The sequence below is a fragment of the Leptonotus elevatus genome, chromosome 20, assembly GCF_054856555.1.
Source record: "Leptonotus elevatus isolate MCC_2025b chromosome 20, RoL_Lele_1.0, whole genome shotgun sequence".
Classification (NCBI taxonomy): Eukaryota; Metazoa; Chordata; class Actinopteri; order Syngnathiformes; family Syngnathidae; genus Leptonotus; species Leptonotus elevatus.
In genome coordinates, this window is record NC_141258.1 from 12,747,423 (window position 1) to 12,763,205 (window position 15,783).

The 15,783-nt window shown below is 38.0% G+C and overlaps 1 protein-coding gene across 15 annotated transcripts in view; it reads left to right on the top strand.

Moving 5' to 3' along the window:
• rbfox3a (RNA binding fox-1 homolog 3a) overlaps positions 1-15,783 on the top strand; it is a 436,944-nt gene that overhangs the window by 379,744 nt on the left and 41,417 nt on the right. For all 15 annotated transcript variants that reach the window (XR_015091657.1, XR_015091658.1, XM_086064234.1 and 12 more), the window contains 4 exons: positions 4,256-4,309; positions 6,230-6,322; positions 9,214-9,274; positions 11,694-11,747. Coding sequence is in view for 13 of the 15 variants with exons in the window: in XM_086064234.1 (XP_085920360.1) it covers positions 4,256-4,309; positions 6,230-6,322; positions 9,214-9,274; positions 11,694-11,747 (262 nt within the window). In the remaining 2 variants the exon portion in view is untranslated. The remainder of the gene's footprint in view (positions 1-4,255; positions 4,310-6,229; positions 6,323-9,213; positions 9,275-11,693; positions 11,748-15,783) is intronic.

Genomic DNA, 15,783 nt, shown 5'->3' on the forward strand with positions numbered 1-15,783 from the left:
AACTGCACAGGTCAGGAATAATATGAACTCACCTGGGCAAATACAAGAATACAGTATTATACTTCATTGATATACTTATTTAAAATCTGTTGAATAACAGTTTTTTAAAAAGGAAATGGAATTGGCAAAGACAAACTGCAAAGCCATGCCAACAATAAACCAGCTCGTTGGTCTCCACATCATGTCTTGAAACAAATGTTAGCACTGAAACTGCTCCAGTTTGGGTAATGGTAAATCCGTAAGACCTCATTGTAATCAAAAGACTTCACATTAAAGCATTTCATGATGCTGGATGGCATCTCATGTTTATAACACACATCACTTACAGTAACTTTGACACACTTTTGGGGTATTCCTTAATCTAAAACAGGGCTCATAATAAGCAGTCTGTCAGAAAAAAATTGCATCAAAACACATTGAATAGCAAAGCTGAGGATCAAACGCCGGTCCCAAAAAGCTTTGCTGGGCTGGACGCGCACACGTTAAAGTGGAGCAATGCAGCAGTTGGGTCGAGGCTTGGGTAGCTCGGTGCTACTTACGTCTTACGCTACACCAGCTAGCTAGCAACCTGTTCAGGCTGGCTACTGCTGCGGCTAAACACGTTGTGGAGTTTCTCCTAAATTAAGTCAGCAATCATCACTTACATAGAGGCAAATAGGCTACACTTGTGTTCTGACAAGTATCATTCTCACAAAGGTATGACGTGGAAAGATGGAGAAGCCATGCTAGCCTTGCGAAGCTAACCTAATAGTGACACAGCTAGAACATCAACTGCAGAATTAAGTGATTGAGTGCACTTTTCACAGGCGTCTGGCTGGAACGGCATTACATTGGAGAATATCCAACTTTAAACAGCAAAATAATAGCACAACATCAAGTAATCAGCACATTAAGTGTCTGGACTCTGGAAAGAAAAAATACTCGCTAAAACAGAAACAGAAATATCAGTAATGTTATGTTTGTATTTAGTTTGTATTTATTTTGAGGTCCGCACAATAAATGTTTTCAAATTACATAACAGCTGGATCTTTTCTTAAGACATTTTTTGCTGTGTTTGCTTTTTCTCCCCCCATCAATTTAGTTGTGCTTCTGCACGCGAAAATACAGGGTTTTTTTGCAATACACAACGTAAATTTAAGGGATAAAAAAAACTGTTGATTATGCAAAAAAGAAAAACAATTCTTCACTCATTCATTATTGCAAATTACAAAAGTTAAAAAGTACTTGATGTTAGATCTGAGCATCTGTTTACATGTTTACACTGCCATTGGGCATATCTAAACTGGGCCGTGTGACGAAATCTGAATTGTGCAACTTAAACCATGTACAGCAGTGTAATTTAAATGTATTTTTTAGGGCAGAGAAAACTGTTCTCGTGAGGATTTATAAGGATTTTATACAAAAAGCTCTGTAATACAAAACTAGCTCCCTAATATACCGGCTTTGTAAAACTGGCAAAATTGCTGTTTTCTTGGTGAAATATAACTTCAGGCGCAGTGTGGCCACAGCATGTCCGCCAATACCCTTTCCTTTAGAAAAAAACAATTCCAAGAACACATACAGTAACCCCAAATGATTTACAAACTGTTAGAATGTGGCAGTTTCTATTTTACACTAAATTAAGCAACATGAATCACCAAGGTTGTGCAACACATGTACACACTCCAAATGCAACCTTCCGCTGGGAGGAAGTAAAGCCCAGCTTGTGTGAGCAGAGAAAAAACCATGCTAGCTGAACAAAATTGCTTGTTCAGTGGTCTGTAGATAGGCCTCTCACTGGGGCTAGTCCCAGACAAATATCGGAATGTGTGCCACACACATACACAACGCTACAACTGACTGAATGATTCCAAATATTGTTTCATGTCAGTGTAAGTATACGTTTGACCAGAATAAAATCTAATCAAATAACATGTTGATTTTCTATATATAAATGATGCATATGAAATAGTTGGTATTCGCCCTAATTTTCAGGGCTGGTTCCGTGACCTTGCCTTTGCTCTGTTGTCTGCACCATCTTTATTTATTTATTGAAATAAACTGTGATTCAAGGTCTAGTTATGCAGAATGCGAGGCTGAGTATTACCATACTGCCTGGCAAGGTTAGGGATCAACATCAATAGGTTACTTTGTGGATAGTGTATGACTCTCTTTCCATTAGGAGTAATTTTGTAACAAATTTCCTCTCTAATTTTGAAAGTTTCATTCTTGATCATACCATCCACAGTCAGGGTTTCATAAATTAAAATGCGCACATAATCCAGAACCGTGCTCAACACACTCATACTACAAGCAGGTTTAAAGGGGAAGTCAAGCCCCCCAAAATGACTTGACAATTATAACCTATGTTCTATTGCAGCCCAAATAGTCTAAATACGATATTGTGGTTAATATTGTGTTAGTGCAAAAGGAGTTAAGCAGCAAAATCCAGCCATTTTTATCCATCTCAGGGGGCGGCCATTTTGTCATTTGCTGCTGACTGAAGAAGACATCACAGTTGCTCAGGGCTCAGGCAACGACCAATCACAGCTCACCTATTTTCTGAGGTTCTTACCTGAGACCTGACAACAACCAATTACAGCTCATCTTCAAAAAATAGGTGTGAGGTGTGACTAGTGAGGTCACATATAACATATCATTGTCAAGAAATGTTTAAGGTTGACTTCCCTTTTAAGTCAAGGTGAAAACATAAAAAGCAGGATTTTGCTGAGATTACTTTACTCGATAATGTCATTTACTCTGCTGTTGCTTTGCTTTTGTGTACTTTCTCGTAGTCTACTTCAATCCCCTGCACTGATTCGCTAGCGAAGAGCTAAACAAAGTGATCCGTTGTCACTGACATCTGACATCTTATTTTGCGAGCAATGGCTCAATATTTTACACCATATAGAAAAAAAACACAATGACATCCACATTTCTTCATTCTTCACCATTCTGAACGCTGCTTTTTACTTGGGTTTGCTCCTTCCATTATATGTGTTGAGCAAGGTTCTGGATATATGTGCATTTGATTTCATGAAACTATGACTGTGTATGGTTTGATAAATAATGACGTTCTCTATGGTATGAAAATAATTAATTGATCAGTTGATTGACAGTGAATGCAAGAATGAAATGTTCCTTTCTAAAGACAGATTATGTTGGTGTTTGCATTCAGATTAAGCAGTTAATATGAAAAAGTATCATCAGGTGTAAGAATACTGTATCCATGTGAAATGTCAGGTCCTCCGCTACTGTCCATCATTTGGTAGTTTTATATATATGGCCTTATTGTTTTTTCTATATCGCTATCTACTGTAACTAGACAAAGTGCAATTTCTGCAGAAATTGCGTGGGATGCTGAAAAGCTGAATGCTGAGATTTGAATGCATGACCTTAAATCATTCCCGTGAAATTATAATCAATTTCCTGATATGATAGTCAGTTGGTATTGAACCATCGAATGTACTAAAATGTGGTCCTATTGATAATGAATTGGGAAAAGTTGATATTTAACATTAAATTATGTGAAAACTGTAAGTAACGTGGAATCAGACGATATTTTCCCCGGTAGGCGTGAATATTTGAAGCAAGTTGAAATTTGAACGGTGTAAATTGGATGTATTCGTTGGGAGTTATTGCCTGGCAAAAAAAGTGGGGATAATAAAATGCTATAAATAAGAAGAAAGAATCACAATAACATATGTGGGAATGCTGAAAAGCATTCCCAACAATTATATGACTGCACAACGGCATTAATGTAAGCCCATGCAGGATAATTCCAAAAGAAATCGTTATCTTCTCTAAGTGAAAATTTCAGACACTTGTACTCTAATTGTGTTTTATCGAGGAAAAAAAACATAAGATGATGGGCATCATTAAGATCAGTGGTGTGTGCCAATACATTGCACAGCTATAGCATCTGCCTTGGTAATGTTCATTAACAGCATATAGCCTTTCGCGCCAATACACACACATGCCCATCTCCACTCGTCTTTATCACCACAACAGAGCAAACACAGCATTAAATGGCATTGAGCGTAAATGGGTGTTTTAATAATCTAATAGTCAGGTCAAGAGGAGTTTGATAATTTAGAAAATTGAATACTTGACTTGCATACTAGACAATTTAATGAAGAGAAGTTTCAGCATAAAGCTACGCTGGGTTTTGGGATTTACTTTTGTATTTTGTTTGCAAGATTGCTGCCCGCATTCTAATGATCTCTTCCTGTTTTGTCCCTCTCCTCTCCTTTGTGTCTCTTCTTTTCTTCAACAGCAATTCGGCAAGATTTTGGATGTGGAGATTATCTTTAACGAGCGAGGCTCCAAGGTAAATAAACACAAAGGTGTATAGAATACAGTATATTTTTTTGTATTGCCTCTCACTTTAGTCAGTATCCCCTGTCTGCGTTTACTCTCACACAATTCCTCCCCCGTCTTCACAGCTTTTTCTTTCACTCTGTCTAAGGGTAATTACAAACTTATCAGTTCCAATTGCCTTCAGGCAGCTTTTTCACGTTTCCTGCCTGCCATACATTGAGACCTACGCTCAACCGTCTCCTCTTATCTTAATGCTGACATCAGGCTGCTCACAGTATGCAAACACGCACTGTCTTGCCTAGTTAGCTTCCCGACCTATAGCAGCGGGAGATAACCGCAAATTGTGGGTAGGAAGCACAAAGATGGAGCCTATCAAATAAACAAATTCAGACAAACGTATTAGCCAACACACAAGAATACGCCAATGGACCACATTGGCCAACAGTTTTTTCTTAACAAAGACATATTATGCATTATGTTTTTGACAATTTAATTGTGTCGTATAATCAAGTGATGACATGTAAAGGTGAGCAGAGAGGGGGGGTAATTGCAGAAAACAGGTAGACGTAACATGCACACAGTGTTGCGGCACCTTAAAGCATGCGGTGTGCCAGAGTTCAGAAATGGAAGTGATCACTATCAGATTTGTATAAATTAGTCGCAGCAATAATGGAAAAAGAGCCGTAAAAGATATTTTCAATAAAAAAACACATTCAGTCGATACTCATTTGTAAGGATGCACTTCTGAACAAGAGTGGGAAAAAAATATAGGCATTTGATTATATATATAATAGGGGTGTAACAAAAAAGCTTTTTAAACCACTACATTGTTTTTTTGTTTTTTTTAAAGATGTGAGTGCATTGAATTGAACCAAATCGCTCCATTGCGTAATATATCGAGATCCGTCTCAAATTGTCTTTAATTGGAGAGTTAAAGAAATAGCCAACAAGTCCTCCAACAATAACGACCATAATGGTCGTTTTTACCATGCACCAAAATAGGACCAAGTGTTAAATATTGTAGTTTAGCGACCTCTATCGGCCATGTTCTGTGATATGCGTTAAATAGCGAAAATAAGTAATGGGAATCAAACCCGGGTCGAACGTTTATCGTACCGAGCTAATGGGCCGGTAATGATTTTAGTGTAACTAACCAACCAGCTGAATTAAAAAAAATATATATATATATATAGTGAACTATAGTGAAAAATAAATTTTCCTGTGATGAAAATGTCTGGAAAGACACTGTCAAAGATGGAGGAGAAAATACATTTTTGACAAACAGGAATTTACACACATTATGTTATTGCTCGACACTTCCGATCAAGTACAAGAGCTTCGTTTAGTCTAAATAAGGAAAAAGCCAGAATAGAACATATCTTGTTATTAATCTTGTTCATTTCTGCAGTCATATTAAATGATTCTGAATGTAACATACGCACAGTGTCTTCTTCACTTCTGCTCCCAGTTTGAAACACTTTTAGGTCTCGTGAGTGAGCGGCACCCTGAGGCTGAGTCACTCACGGTTGACGAGTGTGGTTGCGAGTGTAATTGTATGACATCTATCCGCTTGTGTGACCAGCAGAAGAGCGCGCACGGGACTGTGCGCACACACAGTCATCCACATATATGTGCCAAACTGTACTGCTTCAGGGTGTGCTCACTCTTTTGTTGAATTATATGTATTTGCAGTGGGGAATGAAAAGCCGGGACTGAGAATGTAAACTGTCACACATGAAGTGATGCTGTTTATTTTCATACGTTAGTATCATAGATGTGTGTGTAATGTCCTGCTTTCCAGACTTCCTTGCCTCCAGTTCCATTTCCTAAGCTCCAGGCCTCTCATCTCTTTGTCTTTTTCCTCTCTTCTTTTCTTTTTTTCCTCACGTCCTTCATCTCATTTTTGAAACTCACTTCCTGGCAACTGCAGGGCTTTGGGTTTGTAACATTTGAAACAACCGCAGATGCTGATCGTGCACGGGAGAAACTAAATGGTACAATCGTAGAGGGACGCAAAATAGAGGTGCCTGTCTTTTTTCCTTTCTGTTTTTGCCTTCTGCCCCCACCCCTCTTCTCCCTTCCCGTTCTTGTACCCTCCTCCTCCCACCCCTGACTTCTGTCTTTCCTTTTTCCTTCTGCCTGAAGTTTCCTGCAATACCTTCCCTCTCTTCCATTCATCTCGTGTCTTCCACCTGCCTGCTGCACCTTGAACGCTGCATGCTGAAGCCTGATCTGATCTGTAAGTGTTTGTGACAAAGACAGAGAAATAGCGATTTGGCGACGTTTGAGTGTTTTCCCATGTTTTGACACAAACAATGAATTACTACTTTGCTCAATGACGGATTGTGGCATGTGTGTTTGTGTGTGCATGCGCACGCAATAACATCAGTTTCTTTTTGGGGAGTTTTAAAGAAAGGAATCTCATTTAAATCAACAAACTGTAGTTAGATATCAGGCAAATAGGCCTTTCAGTTTATTGGTGTGTCAGTTGTGTGCAATATTTATATCACATTTTTTGTTTTTGTTGATTTAATTATCTTGAAACACTGGAAAAGTGTATATAACAGAATTTGCAACTGACATGGTTGAAGCTAAAGAAGCCAAACCAGTGAAACCCCAAACGACACCTGTGATATTACATGATGTCATTGTCCACTATATATTTCTGCAAGTGATTAAAATGCAATCAAAATAGATACTGGGTGCGTTGATTGATCTGTCCATTTTGCAGGTTTATAGCATAAAGTGGTGGAGACGACTTTTTAAAAGAAGATTTTGCACTTTAGGTGCTTATGGCTTTAACCTAGTGCAAAGTAGTTTGAAGTGATGGAATTGGAAGTGTTAGTGGAAGAGGCAAAAACAAATAAATGTATCGCTCTGATACCAATGGAGAACTCTTTTTTTTTTTTTTTGAGTTAGGTCTGACAGCTGTTTTTAACTAATTGTTGGGTGCACAATCCAAAATGGATCTCAGTTTTTTATCTCGCACATCAAGTTTGTTATGCTATAGGATCTCCGCTTTCTTAAAAGATATGAGATAAATGTATAGGTGTGCAAATAAAACTCAAGGATGGAATAGTTACAAGTTTTGAAAACCCCCAAAAATAGCATAAAATGAAATAGGACTTACAAAGTACAACAGCATGTCCATGGTTACAAGGTTAAGAGGAAAATAAATCCTCTTAATTCCTACTATGCTATCTTTCTCTTTGCATATATTAATAGTTAGTATTGTTCCGATATCGTTTTTTTCACCCCCAATTCCGCTACCCAGTTTTGCACCTCGGGTTGTTGTTTTTTGTTAAGTGAAATGACATGACTCCTTCTTGTGACTGCTTCCAAGTCAGCTCTGAAATTGTTTGGAAGCTTAGAAATTATATTGCTAACGAGATGATGCGTTGTGATGATGATTGTTTCTGGCATTACAAACTGGACAAATGGTCCGTTCGTCCCATCGCCTCTCATTTTCCTCATGCCGATTAAAGCCATAATAACCGTCATAGTTACGCACAACAGTACTACCTGTGTTTCCAATGCCGTATTTAAAGATGCCTTATTTGCGCCCACAATTGTCTTTTTTAGGTTTGAAAAATCACAATGTGCATGCTAGATTAATCCCTAGCCACATTGCAAGTTTTTGTTTGGAAGATGCAATACGGGGTGTGCTTGGTTAACAGGTAAACCTTCACATGTGTTTGTGTGAGCAATCCAGTTTTTGCCAGTTTAAACCTTTTGCCAATCAGGCCATTGTGTAAAGCCAACCCTCGAGTATTTATGGTTGGCATTTGAAAATTCACCTAGTTTCATTTTGGGAACCTATCCTCAGTTATAAAGACTCACCGATTTCCTGTTTTCAAACCAAAGCTATGTCTAATATCAAAATATTGCATTGTCACCATTTTTTATGGCACTTTGGGGCCTTTGTTGAATTGAGAGAAGGGACGTCATTTTGGTAGGCAGCTCAGAATCAAATTTATTGGCCAAGTACAGGGAGTCCTCGAGTTGCATCGTACGCGGCCTACGTCGTTTCGACTTTACGGCACCCGTGCCTCATTCGTAGCATCTTCTTTTCCGTTATTTTCCCACAGTAATCACGCCATTTTAAAGTTATTTAAAGTAACGGAAACGGACGTCCATCGAGCAGGTCGGCTCGCCATCAGCCGCGTCACATTTCCATGTAAAAGTTTGAATTAGCTCCGCTCTGCCGTCCGTCAGCAATGAATGTCCGTGCAGAAACATGATATGATGGCTCTTCTGGGTCACGCAAATATATTTTTTAAAATTACTGTACAAAGTATTTTAATGTAAATATCAACTTTAACGGTGAAATCCGACTAAGGTCGGAATTCGGGTTACATGGCCAGGGTAGGAACTGAACTCGGCCGTAACTCAAGGACTTCCTGTATGCAAAAAAAAAAAAGAAAAAGGAATTTGTCTTCACAGTTATAACCTCTCCGAGAAACATGGAAAATAACAGTGACCAACAGAGCGAGACAGAACAGCAAGCCCCGAGTTTCTTAAAATGAGGAGGGGAACACAACATTTTTGTACTACTGTATGTTTGTTGAAAGAAGAACGTGTATATTGTGTTTTCTGGTCTGAGTTTCTCAAGAGCTGATCTTGGTTAGTTTATGTTGCAAAATTAGTCCTGCAGGATTCTTAACACTTGTATATTTTAATATGTTTGATAATTACATTTTCTATACAGTCATCTCCGTTTTTTTATGCATTGTCTATCTATGTGTAGCTGTTAAGTCTTTTTGCTTTTGACGTGAATGAATGTATAGAAAATCTAACTGTTGACTGCATGTAGCCTGACTTTGAAAATACAGCATGGAGTGTGATTAGGGTGGGGTACATTTTCTGTGTCCAGCTTTGCCTAATGCTAACTTCTGCCCGCCTGCCCACTGACAGGTCAATAATGCCACAGCAAGAGTAATGACCAACAAAAAAGTGGCAAACCCTTACGCAAACGGTAAGACGCAACCTTTATTTGTATCTTTCTGTGTTTGCTCATTTGTTTTTTGAATTAGTGCCAGGTGATGTTTAATGGTTGCAACCGCGGACCTCTTGGTTATTCATCAAAAGGGAGAGAAACCCAAGTCTGCTGAGTAAATTCACTTTTGGAATAGAAAGGAAACAAAAGCTGAGCATGCATCATACTTTTACTTTAAACGAATGAAATGCATATTTGTCATGAAGGAGGCTAAATCCATATTTGTCATAGAGAATGTAGTTTGAAATATCACACAAATAGTAAAGTGCAGGCAGAAGTTAATGGCAAATGGAAAGACGAAAAACTGCCAGGAAAAAAAGCCATGCCATACTAGAATGACACTCCAGACCAGTTAACAATATAAGAAAATAACAATGTTAATAATAATAAAGTTAATAATAATAATAATAATAATAATATCAATGTTTGTTTATCCAGCTGTTTGCTGATTTGCACGTTACTTTCTGTTCCATGGCAGACGATGAATTTACATTTTGCTCATTCTGGACACATATCTGCACCGTCGATCTGGATCATCCTTTGGGATAATCATAATAACCAATTAAGTAATTGATTAATCACATCTGGAAGCAGTTGATTAATCGTGCCTTAAAGCAAATGAGGCAACGTGGAGTAGACTCCAGGCTCGGATGGTAGAGTGATCATCGCTCCCTGTCCGTAGATTGTGGATTCGAAACCACGCTCCCTTGTGACCATGTTGGCTCGTTTACCTGCTGGATGAGTACACACACCCGTGGCAGGGTTGTTACTTTCTGGATATGGATTTGCCACGTCTGCCACTAGTGAACAAACCCTTTTATGTCACAAGGTCAGAGCGATTGAGAATACAAAGTCTGAATGTATTATTTCTTCTTATTCTTTGCTACCGTCGTAGTTTGAACGTGTGAAGTAAGAAATAAGATAGAGTTATTCGAGGTAAATTGCTTTGAAGGCAGATGGAATGTCGGTTGTAATTTACATTTCACCAGATGAAGTGATTCAAATATACATGTGCTGGAAATTTAGACCTGATCACTGCCTGGCTAATTAATTGACTTTTCTGTTCGGATTAACGGCAGATGGGCTCTTTTGACACTCAAACATTTGGGTTAGAGTTAATCCCCTCTTCCATGTACAACTGTTTACAATATTCACTAAATGTATCTTCCTCGCTCACAGGTTCCACTGATTAATTTAGATTTTTTTTTGTATTCACTTAATGTATCTTCCTCGCTCACAGGTTCCACTGATTTTTTTTTTTTAAAGTAAGGAAATCAAAGCAAAGCTAATCCTTTTAGTGCGTATCTGGCAGCGCAACTCCAAACACAACATTGCCAGTCAGTCGCTTGTCCCGGAAGTGCTGTATTCTGGTGCCTGTTTTTATTTTTATTTTTTCTCAAGCATGCAGTGATCTCTACTGCATATTGTGTGACTAGATGAATGAGGTTAGGGTGTTAAAGTGCTTTGAGTACAGTGAGCACTCTGTAATATTAACTATACATTTAATCTTCAAAAAAAAAAGAAAGACTCAGATGTGCACTGATCCATTAAATCTATCCTCAATCCATTTTCTAGTCCAATAAGTTTGAAATATCAAACTTTGTTGTTTTTATATTATTGATGCAGTGCTTTGTATTTTGCATTTTAACAATCATATACATTCGATTTTTAATATTAGTGACTTGGATACAATTGTGGACCTCAGGTTTTATATTATTATTCTCTATAAAATCTCTAAGAGGAGCAAAATGAAAATGAATGTAGATATTATTTATATGTTTAATGTACTTATTAATAACTTATTTGCTCCTTAAAACATATAATTATGTTCTATTTTAAATATTACCATGCTCCCAAAGACATATTTATACAGTTTTTATGTTGTTGTTTTTTATGCTAGGGCATACAGAAGGCTTTGATGCAGCCTCTGAACTGAAAAGAATGCTTGAAGCAATGGTAGTTATTACAAAAACGACCAGCAGGTGGCAGAGTATAAGAGCGCAACCAGGGCCATGTTGCAGAGAGTTATTTTCCCCTGTGTTTTGGGTTTGTGAATATTAATGATGAAACTTAGCTATATTCTAATGATAATCGAATACTTTTTTTCCTGATGAAAGAAGAGACTTTAATCTTTCTTTTGCTAGGTTACATGTTTTTATAGCAATAGAACACAATATTCTGTGAGCAAAATCAGTCAAAATTCAGTGAATTAAACAGGGTTGCTTCAGTGAAAATGGCTGGGAGTGAATGAGTTAATAATACCCATTCAAGAGATGTGGATCCTATGAAGGATGGGAAGAAAACGCAAAACTTCAAATGAAAACATGAGTCAAGAGTTGAACTCCAAACCTCAGAACAAATATTCACTGTGTTTGTGTACGTGTGTGTTTTTTGGCAGGTTGGAAGCTAAATCCAGTAGTTGGAGCCATGTATGGTCCTGAATTTTATGCAGGTAGGAGAAATTAACTTTATTTTAGAGCATTAAAAATGTTTTTTTTTAATATATATAATGTATGTACTTTGATCTGTATCTGTGTTGCATGAAGGCCATGTCTGACTATATGCACTGGACTTGGACTGACTGTATAATGCAGTTGAGTGATTTCCATAGAGGTGCATGTGTGGCTGCACCGACTTATTTGTGTAAGTGCAGTTTGAAATAGCGGCTTGGTTTCATGCGCTGAGACTGTTCGCTCGTCATAACTGTACTCCTTTTTGCTCATTAGTCTGAAATCTGTTCATTTCTAGACAGGTTTACAGCACCCCTCTAAATAACTGTCCTGACAGAGAGAGGCCATCCATCTTTTTTATTTCTCCCCCACTCCCTCCCTTCTGCCTACTTTTCTGCCCCTGTCCCAGTAGTGTTCATCTATCCCTTAATCCGCCAACCCAAACAAGCAACAGAGCATGAAGAGATGACCTCCTCCCAATACAAACAGGGTAATCTTTCATTTAGTCACCTAATTCCACACAAATGACAAGCACATCGTGGAACAATCTGTTGTTCAAGTATAAGGGTAACAAATACAGTTAAAAAAAAAAAAAGACTTGTCAGGCGGCATAGGGTCAGGGATTTGAATACAGTAGATATTTAAAAAAAAAAAGAATTCTTCTGGATCCAACCAAACTTTAATTTATTTGAATCTGGTTAGATTTTCCTGGAATGTCCTTCCATTTTCAATATTGCTAATCATGTGCAGTAATGTTTTTTTTTTCCTACCATTCCCTTGGTTAGACAGGGATTTCATTGCAATAAATATTTTTTTTTATGACAACAATGCATGATTTCCTATAATGAGGACATCCCCGGAAGAATTCCCATCATATAAGATCCATGTTGGTGCATTAAAGCTGTAAACAGGAAGTCCCAATTAGTATAAGATTTTTTTTTTTTCTGTCTTAAGTCCTGTCCGGGAGCTATTTGAAGCCCACTGCACATTTTATTGTGGCCCACCACCAATATTATTATTATTTATTTATTTTAGTTAACCGTAGTTAGTTTTAGTAGACATCAACTTGAGTCATGGAACAGATTTTGTTTGACATTGGAGGTTAGACTGTATATAAAGTGGGTAATGTGAGAATGTTATGTGGCTCTTGACTTGGCTCTCGTTGCATTTTATGGAGATGAGGCTTGACTTCTCCAGCTCTGGTAAAATAGCAGTGGCCTTGAAGTAGGGGCAGTGGTTGGCTCAGGGGGGTGTTAAAACTGAAACGGTCTCTAAATGGAGTGTTCTATGGATTCATGTATCCGACTCATACACATATCCAGTCTGGCTTGCTAATTTATATGATGCTAATGTGCCGAGTGGTCTTAAATGCACCACTAAAGTTTGCCAAGCCTAAATGACACCATATGCTTCCTTCCCTCCCAGGACAAGAGCAAAATGAATAGACAGAATTTTAGGAGGGAAGACGACATATCAGAAAAGGAGAAACCCAGTCATGCCTTTGTCTGTCTGCCCTCTTCAATTTCCTTTTTTATACCTCCTCCTTCTACTCATCAATCAAACCCACCAAGCCTTTTATGCTGATATTATCAGCCAATATGAGTTAACTGCAGATGGATTTGTATCTATATTTACTACTGCCAATAAATGACAATTAAAAAGGGAAGAGAGGCGGGACATAAATCCTTCAACCGTGTTATGAGCTTAGTCAATATACCTATTCCAAAATTTCTCTGGGCTTATCAGCTGACTTCCGCAGTATAGGCCATGACGAATGGCATCTACTGTATATAGACAAAAGTTAAATACATTTCAGTTGAAATACAGTACTTAATAATTAGCACTCATTATCTATCGTATCTGTCGGTCAGGATGCCATTGCCTCATGTGGAGTTACACTTAATATTGGTATACAGCAGGTATACCTAATAAAAATATATAATTAGGGATGTTCAATACCTCTTTTTTTCAGACCAATACCAGTATATGAGTACTTAACTATTGAGAAGTTCTCAATACTGATACCAAGTACAGATACTACTAGTCTTTTGGTATATAAAGTTTCCCTTAGGAAACAATAACAGATAATTTTGAATAAAATTGATGCCAATGTTCTATCCTTCTCATTTCTAATTCCTGATGTTAAAACGGACACAAAATACTGTGATTGTACCAAAAAAAGGCCAGGTATTGACCCGATACCCCCAATACCTAGCATTGGTACTCACCCATCCCTAGTCTTGAGGCATATCTCTTAATGAATCAGGTTTATTCCAACTGTTTGCCGTTTGCTGTTCCGCCACAACTGCATCCTGGGGCATAAAGCAAGGTCTACCTGAATTATTTTGCTGTGTGACCTTAGGCTATTTAGACTGAAAGACTCAAAAAATTTAAGAATACTTTTCTAAGACAAACTTCAGAATCATGTAGCAAATGATGTTAGAACAGTAAAAGTTGTTCACAGATGGGACCGCTAATACAATTTCCATACTAGCGAAGTGTCTCCATATTTTTGTCCATTAATAATTATCCCAAAGTTTTCCAAAACCTCATAAGTATAATCTGTGTCCTTTAGAAGTTCACCATATGATGACAATGACTACGTTTACATGCAGGCAATATTTAGGTTATGGTCAGAATTTGGGTTTCTGGAACAATCGGAACAACACGTTTACATGCGCAAGTTGACAGAGTACTCACTTAATACGCTAAATAAAGTAGTCGGTTTCCTACTCGCTCCAGAAGTGCGGTTCTTGTCACGCCAGAAGCACGGACTTACTTCGTTTAGATAAAGCGGAACTATGTGTGTGTCATCTAATGTTCCTTCACGGACGTGTATTGTTGAACACTGCAGGCTAGAGATAAACATTGTTTAAGCATTACGAGTGATGTCTCGTCTGTCTCACATGAATAGTTAGCGTGTCACAAACTGTGGCATTTTCGCCATAGAGGCACAATATAACGTGAAACCGCCGTAGAGAAATCGATGTATTTAAGCGAGGCCCATGTAGGCCGGCGCCGCGCGTACAAGTCGTTACTACAAAGACCAAGACTCCTTGCGAGTGCAAATAAGCGAAGAAGAGGAAAAGGAGACGAAGAAGAGGTTGTGAGCATGCGCACAACAAAAAGCAATGACCCGTTGATTCGAGGTATTCCGATTGCGTTTATATGAACCAGTATTCCGTTTTAAAAGGGTTATTGCCTGCATGTAAACGTAGTCAATGACAAAACAGATGATCGCCATCACATTTTGATAAATCAAGTCCAACCCGGACTGCTAAATTAACCATTTAACGAAGAATTCTTCTGATTTCAATGTAAATCTAAACATGAATGTAATACTTTGTTGACAATGTGAGCTTTGTGAAAACGTCATCTTAAATTGCTGGCCATCGTTACAAGTTACATGGAAGCATCCTTTCACCGTTGGAGGTAAATTTAGTATGTCTTCATTCGCAGATGAAACATTAAATATACTGATGGCTAAAGATTGATGCTATTAGTTTATTGTTACATGAAGTAATTTCATAAAAGTGCATTGAAAACCTTTCAGGTTTCTGTTGTTTAAATGAAGCCTGCTTTCCATTTGCCTAATTAAAATTGTGCATAAAAGTTTGCACTTTGAAACATGTTCAACAGTGTACGGCACCCGAGGTGTGAAACGGTTATGAGTCACGACATACTGCAAGATATATAATACAGTTAATTCACATTCAAGTTTGCAAAAGCAGTGTTAAAAGAAAACTCAAATAAAAAAAAGTGACAGTCAGGGTGTTTGAACCAGTTTTACATAATAAATGAAAATTAGACTTAAAGATCATCCACATAGAAGTAAAAGTATGTGAGATCAGGACGTTTCCTGGAATAATTATGACTGCATTTGATCTAGTTTGGGGTGGGATGAAAAGCAGGATGTAAGGACGATTAATCACCCTTTATCAGACGGCTTTTCCCAGCACACATCAGCTGAATCGGCCTCCATAAATCCTACCCAGCTGACAGTGCACTCCATCTCCATTGCTAGGCTTGGCTACAGGT